A 15,989-nucleotide genomic window follows, 5' to 3' on the forward strand; every position below is an offset into this window, starting at 1 on the left:
TTTATTAGGCTTTAAAATAGAATATTTTCTATTAGTATAAAATAAACTATTTCTTACGAGATAGCATTTTGCTCCATAGTATTACCTGGTAAGGATTTTATTGATTAATTAGGACTTATTCTTTGTATATGCATTTCTTTTGTGTGTAAAATATAATTTTTAAAACAGTTGTTTTAAATTTAAAACTAATTTAAAGCTTAAATTCTTTAAAGCCACATGTACATTTTGCATAAAGTCTGCCCCCTAGACTTTACTGAAGTATTTTTTTTTTTTACAGTAACATGCCAGTGAATGCAAAGGTGTTGAAATCTCCGGGGTCATAATTTTCCTACAGCACCTCCTTTAAAAGGGTGTGTTCATTATAAATACACAAGTCTACTGAGTCTGCACACTTACTCCATCCAGAATTCAACATGATTAGGTAAGACATTTTGATTAAATAATGAATTATTGAACAGAAAGTGCACTGCATGTGGGAAAAAAAGGCTTTATTTGCAGTGGAAGGGCAGATTTTAACTGAGGCATGTTGACCCCAGCCCCCCCACCCCACCCCCAAACAAATGAAGTTTTGTCAAAATTATAGTATATATATATATGTTCCTAAAATACATTGATATTCATTGGTGTGTTATTATATGGTTCCACGTTATGAAATGCAGTTTTATCCACAACAATTCGCACTGGCTGACTTTCCCCCAAATCCCAAAGACTCGAACCCGGAACCTGCAGTGTGTTTAATCTCAGATTACAGAGGACTTTAACCTCACCTCTTATCCAGACTCATGTCGCCCTCTAGTGGCTGTTTAAGTCCAAACTGAGTTTCATAATAATAATAATAATAATAATAATAATAATAATAATAATAATAATAATAATAATAATAATAATAATAATAATAATAATGCACTTTACAGGTAAACCTGTAGCTGATGCCGAGTTGAAATGGATTCTTCAGACCCTTCAGACCCTTCAGATGGACTGGCTGCTCAAAATGTAATGAATATTTTATACTGCATTTTCTTCTGTTTAGAAGGAGTATAAAACTGTTATTTAGTCCTTTCAATTACTTTTCTGTCAGAATCCTGCTGAAGAGAGAACAGATCCTGTGGAGAATGCTGACACGCTTCCTCAGAACATTTCTCACGGTAAGAAGTCCAAGAAGCTCCATAAATAATCATTTGCAACTCAACACTTTCATAGTGATGAACTAATGTGTGCTCTAATCATTAGCAGACCGAGAAATAATGAAGTGTTTCTGTGCACATAGTATAGTACAGTTTAGTAAAGTACTTGTGCAGGGTGCCCTTAAGGCAGGACTGCAGAGTCATTATTATAATCTTTTCAAACATCTTCATTAGAAACAGCAGGACAGCTGCAACCAGACACACCGGACATAGGAACAGAGGTGAGAGGAGCTGAGAAAGTCAAATTAGATCATTTCACTTAGAATATCTAATGTACACATCCTTCTGGACACTTACATTTCATCATTCTAACTTGAAGATCCAGGTGACAGCTGAGGCTACTTCAGAGAGAACAGGAGAAACTCCACATGATGGACAGAAACACACAACACTGACCGGTACCCTGACTGCCTCTGGTGTTCATGTTCTGATTCTGAATGACCTGATAACTGAAATTTATTTAATCCTTGGTTGAAGCCTTTGTTTGCAAGGACATCATCTAGATGCTTCCTGTATAAATACACTAATCTCTCACAGAGTATAGGTGGGATTCTTTAAATCCTAAAGATTTATATAAACACAGAAAACACCACCATTTCTACTCAGTACTGTAACACACCAACCTGATTACTATCCTACTATTACTATAATTTATGAAAGCACTTTCTGGTCATATTTAGGCGTATTAAAAGACGGTCCACCTGAGCAGGACGTTCCACTGGGGCTCCCCCAGAATCTTCAAACTGAGGAGGGATTTCAGGTAAGGAGCAATTCTCTACATTCATGTTTGCAATTTATATTTTATATTAATGGGATATGAAAGAATTGTTGTGTGTAAGGAAATAAAGAAATGTTAAAATTGCTAACATGCTTTTGGACCACTTTTAGCTTTATATACACTGCCCATCCAAAAACAAGTCACCACCTAGATTTAACTAAGCAAATAGATAAGAGCCTGCCATTGGATAATTACTGCAAGGATGATTATGTTTCAGCTGACAAGAAGTTATTTAACCCTAACTGAGGCAAGGAGTAGCTTCCCATTTCTTAAACAACCATCCTGTAGTCATGGAAAAGATGTTCATCTGTTTCAGAAGGGTCAAATTACTGGCATGCGTGAAGCAAAGAAAACATCTAAGGAGATTACTGAAACTACTCAAATTGGGTTAAGAACTGTCCAACACATTATTAAAAACTGGAAGGATGGTGGGGAACCATCTCTGAGGAAGAAATGTGGTCGGAAAAAAAAATCTTGAATGATCATGATCAGTGATCACTTAAACGTGTGGTGAAATCAAATCGTAAAAAAACAACAGTAGAACTCACGACTATGTTTAATAGTGAAATTAAGAACATTTCCACACGCACAATGTGAAGGGAACTCAAGGGATTGGGACTAAACTGCTGTGTAACCAAAGCTTCTGTGTAACTTGCAGTATTGTCTTACAGGCAATGGCAGTTAATATTAGAGCGCTGAAATGACCTGCACTTGTTAATTAGCTCATATTCAGTTTTATTAAAGAAAAGTTATACTTTTATCTATTTTATACTCCAATGCAGTGTACTACAATGTTAAATTATTACACTCGTACACAAATGTGTCATGGTTGTGATGTAATCGTCTGGGTAGTACATGATCATTAATGTAAAGGTCACTAGATATTGTAGTAGTAATGTTGTGTAGGAACTATAAAATCATCATATTACAGATCTGCTTCTGTCTCTCTGTGTATGTAATTAGCATATGAATAGCTAACTGAAAATTTTTATTCTAGGTTTTGTCTGTTCCACAAGATGAAGGTGTGTTTTAATATTGTCCTCGAAATCAGAGTGTTTGTTTTTCAGATATATCACTGTTAATTTATAGAAGTAAATGAGAACTGTAGACAGTTTTTATAGACAGATAATTACATTTTTTTATTCTGTTAGCAAAGGCTTATAAATATATATATATACACTATATTGCCAAAAGTATTCGCTCACCCATCCAAATAATCAGAATCAGGTGTTCCAATCACTTCCATGGCCACAGGTGTATAAAATCAAGCACCTAGGCATGCAGACTGTTTTTACAAACATTTGTGAAAGAATGGGTCGCTCTCAGGAGCTCAGTGAATTCCAGCGTGGAACTGTGATAGGATGCCACCTGTGCAACAAATCCAGTCGTGAAATTTCCTCGCTCCTAAATATTCCACAGTCAACTGTCAGCTGTATTATAAGAACGTGGAAGTGTTTGGGAACGACAGCAACTCAGCCACGAAGTGGTAGGCCACGTAAACTGACGGGGCGGGGTCAGCGGATGCTGAGGCCCATAGTGCGAAGAGGTCGCCAACTTTCTGCAGAGTCAATCGCTACAGACCTCCAAACATCATGTGGCCTTCAGATTAGCTCAAGAACAGTGCGCAGAGAGCTTCATGGAATGGGTTTCCATGGCCGAGCAGCTGCATCCAAGCCATACATCACCAAGTGCAATGCAAAGCGTCGGATGCAGTGGTGTAAAGCACGCCGCCACTGGACTCTAGAGCAGTGGAGACGCGTTCTCTGGAGTGACGAATCGCGCTTCTCCATCTGGCAATCTGATGGACCAGTCTGGGTTTGGCGGTTGCCAGGAGAACGGTACTTGTCTGACAGCATTGTGCCAAGTGTAAAGTTTGGTGGAGGGGGGATTATGGTGTGGGGTTGTTTTTCAGGAGCTGGGCTTGGCCCCTTAGTTCCAGTGAAAGGAACTCTGAATGCTTCATCATACCAAGACATTTTGGACAATTCCATGCTCCCAACTTTGTGGGAACAGTTTGGAGCTGGCCCCTTCCTCTTCCAACATGACTGTGCACCAGTGACCAAAGCAAGGTCCATAAAGACATGGATGACAGAGTCTGGTGTGGATGAACTTGACTGGCCTGCACAGAGTCCTGACCTCAACCCGATAGAACACCTTTGGGATGAATTAGAGCAGAGACTGAGAGCCAGGCCTTCTCGTCCAACATCAGTGTGTGACCTCACAAATGTGCTTCTGGAAGAATGGTCAAAAATTCCCATAAACACACTCCTAAACCTTGTGGACAGCCTTCCCAGAAGAGTTGAAGCTGTTATAGCTGCAAAGGGTGGACCGACGTCACATTGAACCCTATGGATTAGGAATGGGATGTCACTTAAGTTCATATGCGAGTCAAGGCAGGTGAGCGAATACTTTTGGCAATATAGTGTATATATACAAAGGCTAATATATTTGAATATATTTCTTTAGGGTCAGACTATGCAAAATACTGGACACATTACGGAGATCAAAGGTAAGAATGATTTGATGCTTACCTTTTATTTTTATTTTATTTTTAGAACAATGAATTACATTTAAAAAAAAAAATCAATTCAGTTCAAGTACATACATAGCTATGATACAAAAATCAGGATCCATACAATGGAAGGCTACACACCCCTGATAATATGGCAGGATTTTGTGATGTAAGCAAATATGAAACCAAGATAAAATTTTAAATGTTATAACTTTATCCACCCTCAATGTGAAATTATAACATCTAAAAATTAAGTGAAATGTAACCAGAAACATTTTTTTGGAAAAAAAAAGGAAAAACAAAAAAGCCTATGATAATCTAGTTGCATTAGTTGCATAAATGAGCACATGTCTAAACTAATACATTGTGAGGCACCTTTGGATTTTATATCACCACTCAGTCTCTTTGGGTAAGAGTCCATCTGCATTCTTTTCCAGCCTTTCTTGCAAGAACATTCTGTATCCATCAAACTGTGAGGGCATCTCCTGTGCACAGCCCACTTCAGGTCACTTTGGGCTCTGGCAGGCTCTTTCTTTAAAAATTTCTTGACCAGCCCTTACCAACAAATCCCTAGAGTAAGTGCTCATGCTGTCCATTAACTGTTTAAAAATAAAATAAAATAAAATAAAATAAAATAAAATAAAATAAAATAAAATAAAATAAAATGAAATGAAATGAAATGAAATGAAATGAAATGAAATGAAATAAAATAAAATAAAATAAAATAAAATAAAATAAAATAAAAATGAGGAGGAAGAAATAATAAAAAAATCAATAATAATTATCTTAAATTGTCAACATGGGTGAAAGGCCGCCACATAAAGTTTTTTTCTGATCCTCTAAATGAGTAACTAATCTTTTCAAGCTAGAGACAAGACGTCATTCCTCTAATCCATTGAATATGTGTGGGTGGTAGGGGATCCTTCCATTTTAATAGGATGGCTCTACGTGCCAACAGAGAAGGATTTTGTGCATTGATGCTGACAGCCATTCCTCCCTTAGAGCCACTCCAAATAATGCCACAAGAGGTTCTGGCTCTAATCTGTGTTGAAGAACCACAGAGAGGCTGTTAAATATCAATCGCCAGTAACACTCTAATTTTGGACATGTCCAGAACATATGGATTAAAGTACCCTCATTGACATCTATTACACCAGAAAACATTTGAGCTAACTGGATGAGAGAGTGCCAAGCACACATAGACGATGAATGAACCTGTCTAAGAAGTTCCAAGTGTCATCTGAAAGTGGTCCGCCAAGGTCCTCCTCCCAAGCTCTCTTAATCTAAGGAAGAAGATGACTTATTATTCATTAAATTGTAAGTAATGCAAATTGAGCCCTTAGCTAGTATATTACATGAAAGGTAACTATCCAAAGGATTTTCAGGAGGCATCACTCTAATGACTGTAAAGAAATCAGATTTAATAAGACCAAAATGAGACACTAAGTGTTCGAAAAAAGCAAATAAATTGTCAATAAATAAATGACCCATCCTTCATTGAAGGCAAGAAGAGGTGATTATGGGTAACAGGGCTAAGAAGAGAAGGATCCTTAAAAGACCTTAGCTTGCATTTTAGATTTCTTCTACCTATTTGGGGTTAGGAGAAACCAATAAATATAATAACATGATGTGATGTCCACATATGTGGACGCCCGGTTGTAAAAGGTTAAAACCAAATGATTTCCTAAACTGGGTCCATATCCTCAGCAAGTGTTTTACCACTGGGCACTCAACAGAAGTATAAGAAGTTAACTGTAATTTGCTTGCTAGAAGTGCTGGAAGGGAAATTTGCTTATGGGCATGTATTTCCATGTCCATCCAGGGTGGTTTATTAGGTAGAAGGTGATAATGCCACCAATACTGTGTATTTCATATGTTTGCTACCCAGTAATAAAACTTAACATTAAGCATAAGAGACTTACCACTGTCTCGTCTAGACCTCTGAAAGTAGGCTTGCAAATTAGGATCCTTACCATTCCAAGGGTCCATGGATGTAAAAAATGTTTGAGGGATAAACAGAGGTAAACACTGAAAAAGATAAAGAAATTTGTGGAGCACTACCATCTTAATGGAATTAATGCGTCTGATAAAAGAAAGGGGACCATTTAGAAAGATCTTTCTTAATCCGTTCCAAAAGCATACCAAAATTTTGTTTGAAAAGATGTTCATGATGGCGAGTGATACAGACACCAAGATAAGTAAATTTGTTTTTAACCAGCTTCAAAGGTATGTTGGAGTACTGTAATTGCATGTCTACCTTACTGATTGAAAAAAATTCACTCTTATGCAGATTAAGCCTGTAGCCAGAAAACCGACCAAAATTCTCAAGTAGGGTTAGAGCTATAGGTAAAGAAGTCTGTGGATTAGAGATAAAAAGTAGTAAATCGTCTGCATATAGAGTTACCTTATGCACGGCCTCACCACGTGTAATTCCAGTATAATTCGTGTAATTCTGCTGACATTCGTGCAGAGCAATTGCTAAAGGTTCAGTAGCTAGGGCAAATAATAATGGACTTAACGGACAACCCTGGCAGGTTCCACGATGCAAGTTAAATGGTTGAAAATACAAACCATTGATCAGGACTGCAGCAGACGTTGCACTATAAAGTAACTCAATCCAAGAAAGAAATCCAAATCCAAATTTTCCAAAACTAAAAAAGATACTCCCGCCCCACCCTGTCAAATGCCTTTGCAGCATCCAAAGAGACAACACATTCTGGAATGGACTGAAGCTAAGAATATACCACATTAAGTAAAGTGTGTGTGTGTGTGTGTGAGAAAGACAGAGAGTTTTGTGCATTTCAGTCCTGGGTGTGTGTGTGTTTGTGTGTGTGTGTTTGTGTGTGAGAGAGAGAGAGAGAGAGAGAGAAAGAGAGAGAGAGAGAGTTTTATTCTGGATGTTGAGAAGCCTGATGGCTTGAGGAAAGAAACTGTTACACAGTCTGGTTGTGAGGGCCTGAATGCTCCGGTACCTCTTTCCAGATGGCAGGAGGGTGAAGAGTGTGTGTGAGGGGTGTGTGGGGTGTGTGGGGTGTGTAAGAGTGTGTGGGGTGTGTAAGAGTGTGTGTGAGGGGTGTGTGTGGTGTGTTAGAGTGTGTGTGAGGGGTGTGTGGGGTGTGTAAGAGTGTGTGTGAGGGGTGTGTGGGGTGTGTAAGAGTGTGTGTGAGGGGTGTGTGGGGTGTGTTAGAGTGTGTGTGAGGGGTGTGTGGTGTGTTAGAGTGTGTGTGAGGGGTGTGTGGGGTGTGTTAGAGTGTGTGTGAGGGGTGTGTGTGGTGTGTTAGAGTGTGTGTGAGGGACAGTGTGTGGTGTGTAAGAGTGTGTGTGAGGGGTGTGTGTGGTGTGTAAGAGTGTGTGTGAGGGGTGTGTGTGGTGTGTAAGAGTGTGTGTGAGGGGTGTGTGTGGTGTGTATAGAGTGTGTGTGAGGGGTGTGTGGGGGTGTGTAAGAGTGTGTGTGAGGGGTGTGTGTGGTGTGTTAGAGTGTGTGTGAGGGGTGTGTGTGGTGTGTTAGAGTGTGTGTGAGGGGTGTGTGTGGTGTGTTAGAGTGTGTGTGAGGGGTGTGTGTGGTGTGTAAGAGTGTGTGTGAGGGGTGTGTGTGGTGTGTAAGAGTGTGTGTGAGGGGTGTGTGTGGTGTGTTAGAGTGTGTGTGAGGGGTGTGTGGGGTGTGTAAGAGTGTGTGTGAGGGGTGTGTGTGGTGTGTTAGAGTGTGTGTGAGGGGTGTGTGTGGTGTGTTAGAGTGTGTGTGAGGGGTGTGTGGTGTGTAAGAGTGTGTGTGAGGGGTGTGTGTGGTGTGTTAGAGTGTGTGTGAGGGGTGTGTGTGGTGTGTTAGAGTGTGTGTGAGGGGTGTGTTAGAGTGTGTGTGAGGGGTGTGTGTGGTGTGTAAGAGTGTGTGTGAGGGGTGTGTGTGGTGTGTTAGAGTGTGTGTGAGGGGTGTGTTAGAGTGTGTGTGAGGGGTGTGTGTGGTGTGTAAGAGTGTGTGTGAGGGGTGTGTGGGGTGTGTAAGAGTGTGTGTGAGGGGTGTGTTGGGTGTGTAAGAGTGTGTGTGAGGGGTGTGTGGTGTGTAAGAGTGTGTGTGAGGGGTGTGTGTGGTGTGTTAGAGTGTGTGTGAGGGGTGTGTGTGGTGTGTTAGAGTGTGTGTGAGGGGTGTGTGGGGTGTGTTAGAGTGTGTGTGAGGGGTGTGTGTGGTGTGTAAGAGTGTGTGTGAGGGGTGTGTGGGGTGTGTTAGAGTGTGTGTGAGGGGTGTGTGTGGTGTGTTAGAGTGTGTGTGAGGGGTGTGTGGTGTGTAAGAGTGTGTGTGAGGGGTGTGTGTGGTGTGTAAGAGTGTGTGTGAGGGGTGTGTGGGGTGTGTAAGAGTGTGTGTGAGGGGTGTGTGTGGTGTGTTAGAGTGTGTGTGAGGGGTGTGTGTGGTGTGTTAGAGTGTGTGTGAGGGGTGTGTGTGGTGTGTAAGAGTGTGTGTGAGGGGTGTGTGTGGTGTGTAAGAGTGTGTGTGAGGGGTGTGTGTGGTGTGTTAGAGTGTGTGTGAGGGGTGTGTGGGGTGTGTAAGAGTGTGTGTGAGGGGTGTGTGTGGTGTGTTAGAGTGTGTGTGAGGGGTGTGTGTGGTGTGTAAGAGTGTGTGTGAGGGGTGTGTGGTGTGTAAGAGTGTGTGTGAGGGGTGTGTGTGGTGTGTTAGAGTGTGTGTGAGGGGTGTGTGTGGTGTGTAAGAGTGTGTGTGAGGGGTGTGTGTGGTGTGTAAGAGTGTGTGTGAGGGGTGTGTGTGGTGTGTAAGAGTGTGTGTGAGGGGTGTGTGGGGTGTGTAAGAGTGTGTGTGAGGGGTGTGTGTGGTGTGTTAGAGTGTGTGTGAGGGGTGTGTTAGAGTGTGTGTGAGGGGTGTGTGTGGTGTGTAAGAGTGTGTGTGAGGGGTGTGTGTGGTGTGTTAGAGTGTGTGTGAGGGGTGTGTTAGAGTGTGTGTGAGGGGTGTGTGTGGTGTGTAAGAGTGTGTGTGAGGGGTGTGTGTGGTGTGTTAGAGTGTGTGTGAGGGGTGTGTGTGGTGTGTAAGAGTGTGTGTGAGGGGTGTGTGTGGTGTGTAAGAGTGTGTGTGAGGGGTGTGTGTGGTGTGTAAGAGTGTGTGTGAGGGGTGTGTGGGGTGTGTAAGAGTGTGTGTGAGGGGTGTGTGTGGTGTGTTAGAGTGTGTGTGAGGGGTGTGTTAGAGTGTGTGTGAGGGGTGTGTGTGGTGTGTAAGAGTGTGTGTGAGGGGTGTGTGTGGTGTGTTAGAGTGTGTGTGAGGGGTGTGTTAGAGTGTGTGTGAGGGGTGTGTGTGGTGTGTAAGAGTGTGTGTGAGGGGTGTGTGGGGTGTGTAAGAGTGTGTGTGAGGGGAGTGTTGGGTGTGTAAGAGTGTGTGTGAGGGGTGTGTGGTGTGTAAGAGTGTGTGTGAGGGGTGTGTGTGGTGTGTTAGAGTGTGTGTGAGGGGTGTGTGTGTGGTGTGTAAGAGTGTGTGTGAGGGGTGTGTGGGGTGTGTTAGAGTGTGTGTGAGGGGTGTGTGTGGTGTGTAAGAGTGTGTGTGAGGGGTGTGTGGGGTGTGTTAGAGTGTGTGTGAGGGGTGTGTGTGGTGTGTTAGAGTGTGTGTGAGGGGTGTGTGGTGTGTAAGAGTGTGTGTGAGGGGTGTGTGTGGTGTGTAAGAGTGTGTGTGAGGGGTGTGTGGGGTGTGTAAGAGTGTGTGTGAGGGGTGTGTGTGGTGTGTTAGAGTGTGTGTGAGGGGTGTGTGTGGTGTGTTAGAGTGTGTGTGAGGGGTGTGTGTGGTGTGTAAGAGTGTGTGTGAGGGGTGTGTGTGGTGTGTAAGAGTGTGTGTGAGGGGTGTGTGTGGTGTGTTAGAGTGTGTGTGAGGGGTGTGTGGGGTGTGTAAGAGTGTGTGTGAGGGGTGTGTGTGGTGTGTTAGAGTGTGTGTGAGGGGTGTGTGTGGTGTGTTAGAGTGTGTGTGAGGGGTGTGTGGTGTGTAAGAGTGTGTGTGAGGGGTGTGTGTGGTGTGTAAGAGTGTGTGTGAGGGGTGTGTGTGGTGTGTAAGAGTGTGTGTGAGGGGTGTGTGTGGTGTGTAAGAGTGTGTGTGAGGGGTGTGTGTGGTGTGTAAGAGTGTGTGTGAGGGGTGTGTGTGGTGTGTAAGAGTGTGTGTGAGGGGTGTGTGTGGTGTGTTAGAGTGTGTGTGAGGGGTGTGTGTGGTGTGTTAGAGTGTGTGTGAGGGGTGTGTGGGGTGTGTTAGAGTGTGTGTGAGGGGTGTGTGGTGTGTAAGAGTGTGTGTGAGGGGTGTGTGTGGTGTGTTAGAGTGTGTGTGAGGGGTGTGTGTGGTGTGTTAGAGTGTGTGTGAGGGGTGTGTGGGGTGTGTTAGAGTGTGTGTGAGGGGTGTGTGTGGTGTGTAAGAGTGTGTGTGAGGGGTGTGTGGGGTGTGTTAGAGTGTGTGTGAGGGGTGTGTGGGGTGTGTTAGAGTGTGTGTGAGGGGTGTGTGTGGTGTGTAAGAGTGTGTGTGAGGGGTGTGTGGGGTGTGTAAGAGTGTGTGTGAGGGGAGTGTTGGGTGTGTAAGAGTGTGTGTGAGGGGTGTGTGGTGTGTAAGAGTGTGTGTGAGGGGTGTGTGGGGTGTGTTAGAGTGTGTGTGAGGGGTGTGTGGTGTGTAAGAGTGTGTGTGAGGGGTGTGTGTGGTGTGTTAGAGTGTGTGTGAGGGGTGTGTGTGGTGTGTAAGAGTGTGTGTGAGGGGTGTGTGGTGTGTAAGAGTGTGTGTGAGGGGTGTGTGTGGTGTGTTAGAGTGTGTGTGAGGGGTGTGTGGGGTGTGTTAGAGTGTGTGTGAGGGGTGTGTGGGGTGTGTTAGAGTGTGTGTGAGGGGTGTGTGTGGTGTGTTAGAGTGTGTGTGAGGGGTGTGTGGGGTGTGTTAGAGTGTGTGTGAGGGGTGTGTGGGGTGTGTTAGAGTGTGTGTGAGGGGTGTGTGGGGTGTGTAAGAGTGTGTGTGAGGGGTGTGTGGGGTGTGTTAGAGTGTGTGTGAGGGGTGTGTGGGGTGTGTAAGAGTGTGTGTGAGGGGTGTGTGTGGTGTGTAAGAGTGTGTGTGAGGGGTGTGTGGGGTGTGTAAGAGTGTGTGTGAGGGGTGTGTGTGGTGTGTAAGAGTGTGTGTGAGGGGTGTGTGGGGTGTGTAAGAGTGTGTGTGAGGGGTGTGTGTGGTGTGTTAGAGTGTGTGTGAGGGGTGTGTGTGGTGTGTTAGAGTGTGTGTGAGGGGTGTGAGGGGTGTGTAAGAGTGTGTGTGAGGGGTGTGTGGTGTGTAAGAGTGTGTGTGAGGGGTGTGTAATGTCTGTGATAGAGGGGAGAGAGACTCTGATGATCTTCTCAGCTGTCCTCACTGTCCCCTGAAGGGTCTTGTGATCTGAGACGGTCCAGTTCCCAAACCAGGCAGTGATGCAGCTGCTCAGGACGCTCTCCATGGTCCCTCTGTAGAACACAGTCAGGATGGGGGGAGGGAGATGGGCTTTCCTCAGCCTCCTCAGGAAGTAGAGACGCTGCTGGGCTTTCTTGGTGATGGAGCTGTACAAGAGAGTGTGAATTGGATCAGGAAAAAGAGAGAGAGAGCGTGTTTAAAGAAAATGACATCATCCAAGTTAGGGGCATAAAAATGAGCTAAAGTTATATTATCATTGTGTAACGTGCCTGAAACAATTATATAACAACCATTCTTGTACATTCTTAGCAATCTTGGAAGAGGACAATCTCTGCTTTCAGCTGTCGGAGATAAGCGAGAACTCTGTCTCTCTTCACCAGATGATTGAAGCCCCTAACATTCCAACTCAAAAATCTCAAATCTCTACCCATTGAAATAAACATCAGAGGATTGTGATTGAAGATTGGAAACACAAAAAATGACAAAAAAGAAACCAAAAAAAACTACAAAGGATCAACAAAAACAGAAGAAGTAAAGCCAGCATAATGGCAGCCCATAAAAATCTCCAACTCTCCCACCAATTTAACCCACCCAGGAACCACCACAGCAACCAAACCCCCCAAAACAACAACTAAGTATATTACTCACTTGCTTATTTCTCCATACCTTATATAATCTCAGTCCCCTAAGATAAAATATCCTCAGTATGAAATATGAAATGCCCAGTAGTAGGTTTAACATATGAGCAGACCTATGGTATAACAATCTGTAATTCACTGTAAGCATTTTAGTGATAAAATAATCATAGGGAAAACCATAATAGATGAAAATGCAAAGAGAAACAAGAACCTTCCCTGAGATTAACAAGAACTGTAATCAAAAACAGTAATTATAACATTGAAGAAAGAAAAAAAAAATACATATGAAGAGCGTACAGCATATCTTGCTCAAAGGGAGAGATCAGATCAAATGCAACAACACAATAAATAAGAGCGTAGAAATGTCCAGTTGACTCAAAACTATTCAAGTGAACAGTAAATCAACCTTGAAACTTCAGAGGGCCAAAAAGAGACAGGTGTTACGTCAATAATGTACAGCGGGTCATCTTATAATATAAACAGTATGAAAAAAAAGTAGATATGTCTTATAGAAATCCACCGGTCTACCAAGTGACCACCATTACCTTATATATAAGGGTCTTTACAATGAGCTGTTAAGAAAGTCTACTGATGCAAGCATCTTTTGTTCAACTTCCTTGGTCATAACCCCCAATCTTGCAGGGAAAGAAGAAATGGTTTAAATCCCAGATTGTAAAGCTCTACCATTACCTCATGATATTGAGCACACTGCTCCAGAACCTTTGGACTGTAGTCGTCATAAATAGCAATCGGCTTGCTTTGATACTGCAACGATCCTCTCGCCTCCTTAATCTGATACTGATGAAAACGAACTATAACCGCTCTCGGCTTCCCTCCTTGCTTCGGCTTAGCAACACGTGCTCGATGGGCTCTGTCGAGTTCCGGGGTAGACTGTAGAACATGTTTGCCCATTATTTCCAACAGCAAAAGAACACTGTGGGGCGAAGGCCCTCGACGGACTGCGGTAAACCAATAATCCTAATATTATTACTCCGACTTCGGCCTTGGGCCTTGAGCTTAGCGTACTTCTCAGTTAGCTCGGCACATACCACTTCTAACGATTAGATTTGCTCATTGACGAGGTCTGCATTAGATTCCAGTGATGTTATTTGTGGACCATTATCCGACAGTCCAGCTTGGACAAGATCAAGTTTTGTCTCTAAAGATGTTAAAGAGGTTTTAAGTTCAGGAGAGATATTGGCTCTGTGCTCTTCCAATAAACTTGTCAAGGCCGACATGCTAACCCCACTGTGAATGGCTGGTGCATCTTCTTTACCGGTAGTATCTTTCTTTCCTTGTTTGGCTGCTTTAGATGCAATTTCCTGCTTTCTTATATGTTAAATGTGTTTACCAACTACCTTGGAAAATATTAAATGATTGTTAACTGTAAATAAAAGAAACTTGTATAGCAGGGGTATAACTAAAAATTAACTAAAATTTAAAAAGGTCCAGCTAGAGAAAATTTCTTGAAACAAAGGTTCAATTCACTTCAATTCAATTTTATTTTATTTGTAAAGCGCTTTTAACAAAGAGCATTGTCTCAAAGCAGCTTTACAGAAGAAACAACATAAAAAACATGTTATCTAGACTAGACTAGACTTGGGATACTAGATATTAACCCCAGTGAGCAAGCCTGAGGTGACTGAGGCGACTGTGGCAAGGAAAAACTCCCTTAGATGGTATGAGGAAGAAACATTGAGAGGAACCAGACTCAAAAGGGAACCCATCCTCATTTGGGTGACAGCGGAGAGTGTGATTATATTGTGCATTTCTGTATAGTCAATTGTGTGATGCAGATACAGCATGTGTAGAATATTATGTACATTAATAAGGAGGTTGTTGTTGTCCACATAAGGTTGACAGTGTTGCTATGAATACCCCAATCCTCACAAAGCAGAACTGGAGCCGGTCCATCTCCGGATGCCACTGGAGCCGGCACAATCTCTGTATACCTCGGGATGGGTAGAAGAAGGGAAACAATGGAACAGAATTAGCCTAGCTGCTGTTCATAATATTAGCAGCACTAGATGATAATGTGCATTTAATCAGATGTACTGGAGCACAAGGTTATGGGATGTGTTAAATGTATGCCAGGCTAAAGAGATAAGTCTTTAGTCTACGTTTAAACTGGGAGACTGTGTCTGAGCCCCGAACACTGTCAGGAAGACTATTCCAAAGTTTAGAAGTGTGTGGTGGATTGTAACGTGTTAGAAGACTGCCTAGATACGTGGGAGCTAAACCATTTAGAGCCTTGAACGTAAGTAGTGCTAGTTTATATTCAATTCTAAATTTAACAGGTAGCCAGTGCAGGGATGATAATATTGGGGTTATATGATCAAATTTTCTTGATCTGGTAAGAACTCTGGTGGCTGCATTCTGGACTAACTGTAGCTTGTTTATTGAGGATGCAGGACAACCACCTAGTAATGCATTACAGTAGTCCAGTCTGGAGGTCATGAATGCATGAACTAGCTTTTCTGCATCAGATACAGATAAAATGTTCCTAAGCTTGGCAATATTTCTAAGATGGAAGAAGGCTGTTTTTGTAAGATTGGAAATATGATTTTCAAAGGACAAGTTGCTGTCTAATATTACACCCAGGTCTTAGAGCTAGTAGTAACAGTACATCCTTCTAAATGCAAGCTGAATTGCGAGAGCTGTGTACTGGTTTTTGGGCCAATATAAGTAATATCTCTGTCTTATCAGAATTTAGTAATAGAAAATTATCAGTCATCCAATCTCTAATATCTTTAACACACTCAGTTAATCTAGACAAATTAGATATTTCATCTGGTTTTGATGAGATATATAACTGGGTATCATCGGTCCTAAAACTGACCCTTGTGGGACCCCGTATTTCACTGGCACTACACTGGACATTTCTCCATTTAAATCTACAAAGTGGTATTGATCAGACAGGTAGGATCTAAACCATTTTAATGCCTGTCCCTGCATACCTGTGTGATTTTGTAAGCGATCTACGAGAATGTTATGATCTATAGTGTCGAATGCAGCACTAAGATCAAGCAGGACTAAAATGGAGATGCAGCCTTGGTCCGAAGCTAAAAGCAAGTCATTAGTGATTTTAACTAGTGCAGTTTCTGTACTATGATGGGGCCTAAAACCTGACTGAAATTCTTCAAGGATATTGTTTTCCTGTAGGAAGGAGCATAATTGAGCTGACACCACCTTTTCTAGTATTTTTAATATAAATGGAAGGTTTGAAATAGGTCTGTAATTTGATAGTTCATCAAGGTCTAGTTTTGATTTCTTAAGAAGAGGCTTAATAACTGCTAACTTAAGAGATATAACCAGGAATTAATAATATTGAGAAGAGGCTCTCCAGCTGCATGCATCACTTCTTTCAGCAATCTAGTTGGAATTGGATCTAACAAACACGTTGTTGGTTTAGCTGTGGTGATAAGTTTAAATAGCTCTTCCTGCCCTATGCTGGTAAAGCATTGTAGCTTTAAATGTGGAGCTTTAGGCTGGTCTA

General features: G+C 42.6%; 1 protein-coding gene across 1 annotated transcript in view; it reads left to right on the plus strand.

The window, feature by feature from the left end:
* The first annotated feature begins 382 nt into the window (after window positions 1–382).
* Window positions 383–15,989, plus strand: part of LOC131343381 (E3 ubiquitin-protein ligase rnf213-alpha-like) — a 96,828-nt gene continuing 81,221 nt past the window's right edge. Inside the window, exons 1-8 of the mRNA XM_058375029.1 lie at window positions 383–421; window positions 915–993; window positions 1,079–1,145; window positions 1,359–1,405; window positions 1,504–1,582; window positions 1,865–1,944; window positions 2,960–2,984; window positions 4,429–4,471. Of these exons, the coding sequence (XP_058231012.1) occupies window positions 943–993; window positions 1,079–1,145; window positions 1,359–1,405; window positions 1,504–1,582; window positions 1,865–1,944; window positions 2,960–2,984; window positions 4,429–4,471 (392 nt within the window). The 5' untranslated portion in view covers window positions 383–421; window positions 915–942. The remainder of the gene's footprint in view (window positions 422–914; window positions 994–1,078; window positions 1,146–1,358; window positions 1,406–1,503; window positions 1,583–1,864; window positions 1,945–2,959; window positions 2,985–4,428; window positions 4,472–15,989) is intronic.

This window comes from Hemibagrus wyckioides, linkage group LG22, assembly GCF_019097595.1.
Source record: "Hemibagrus wyckioides isolate EC202008001 linkage group LG22, SWU_Hwy_1.0, whole genome shotgun sequence".
NCBI lineage: Eukaryota > Metazoa > Chordata > Actinopteri > Siluriformes > Bagridae > Hemibagrus > Hemibagrus wyckioides.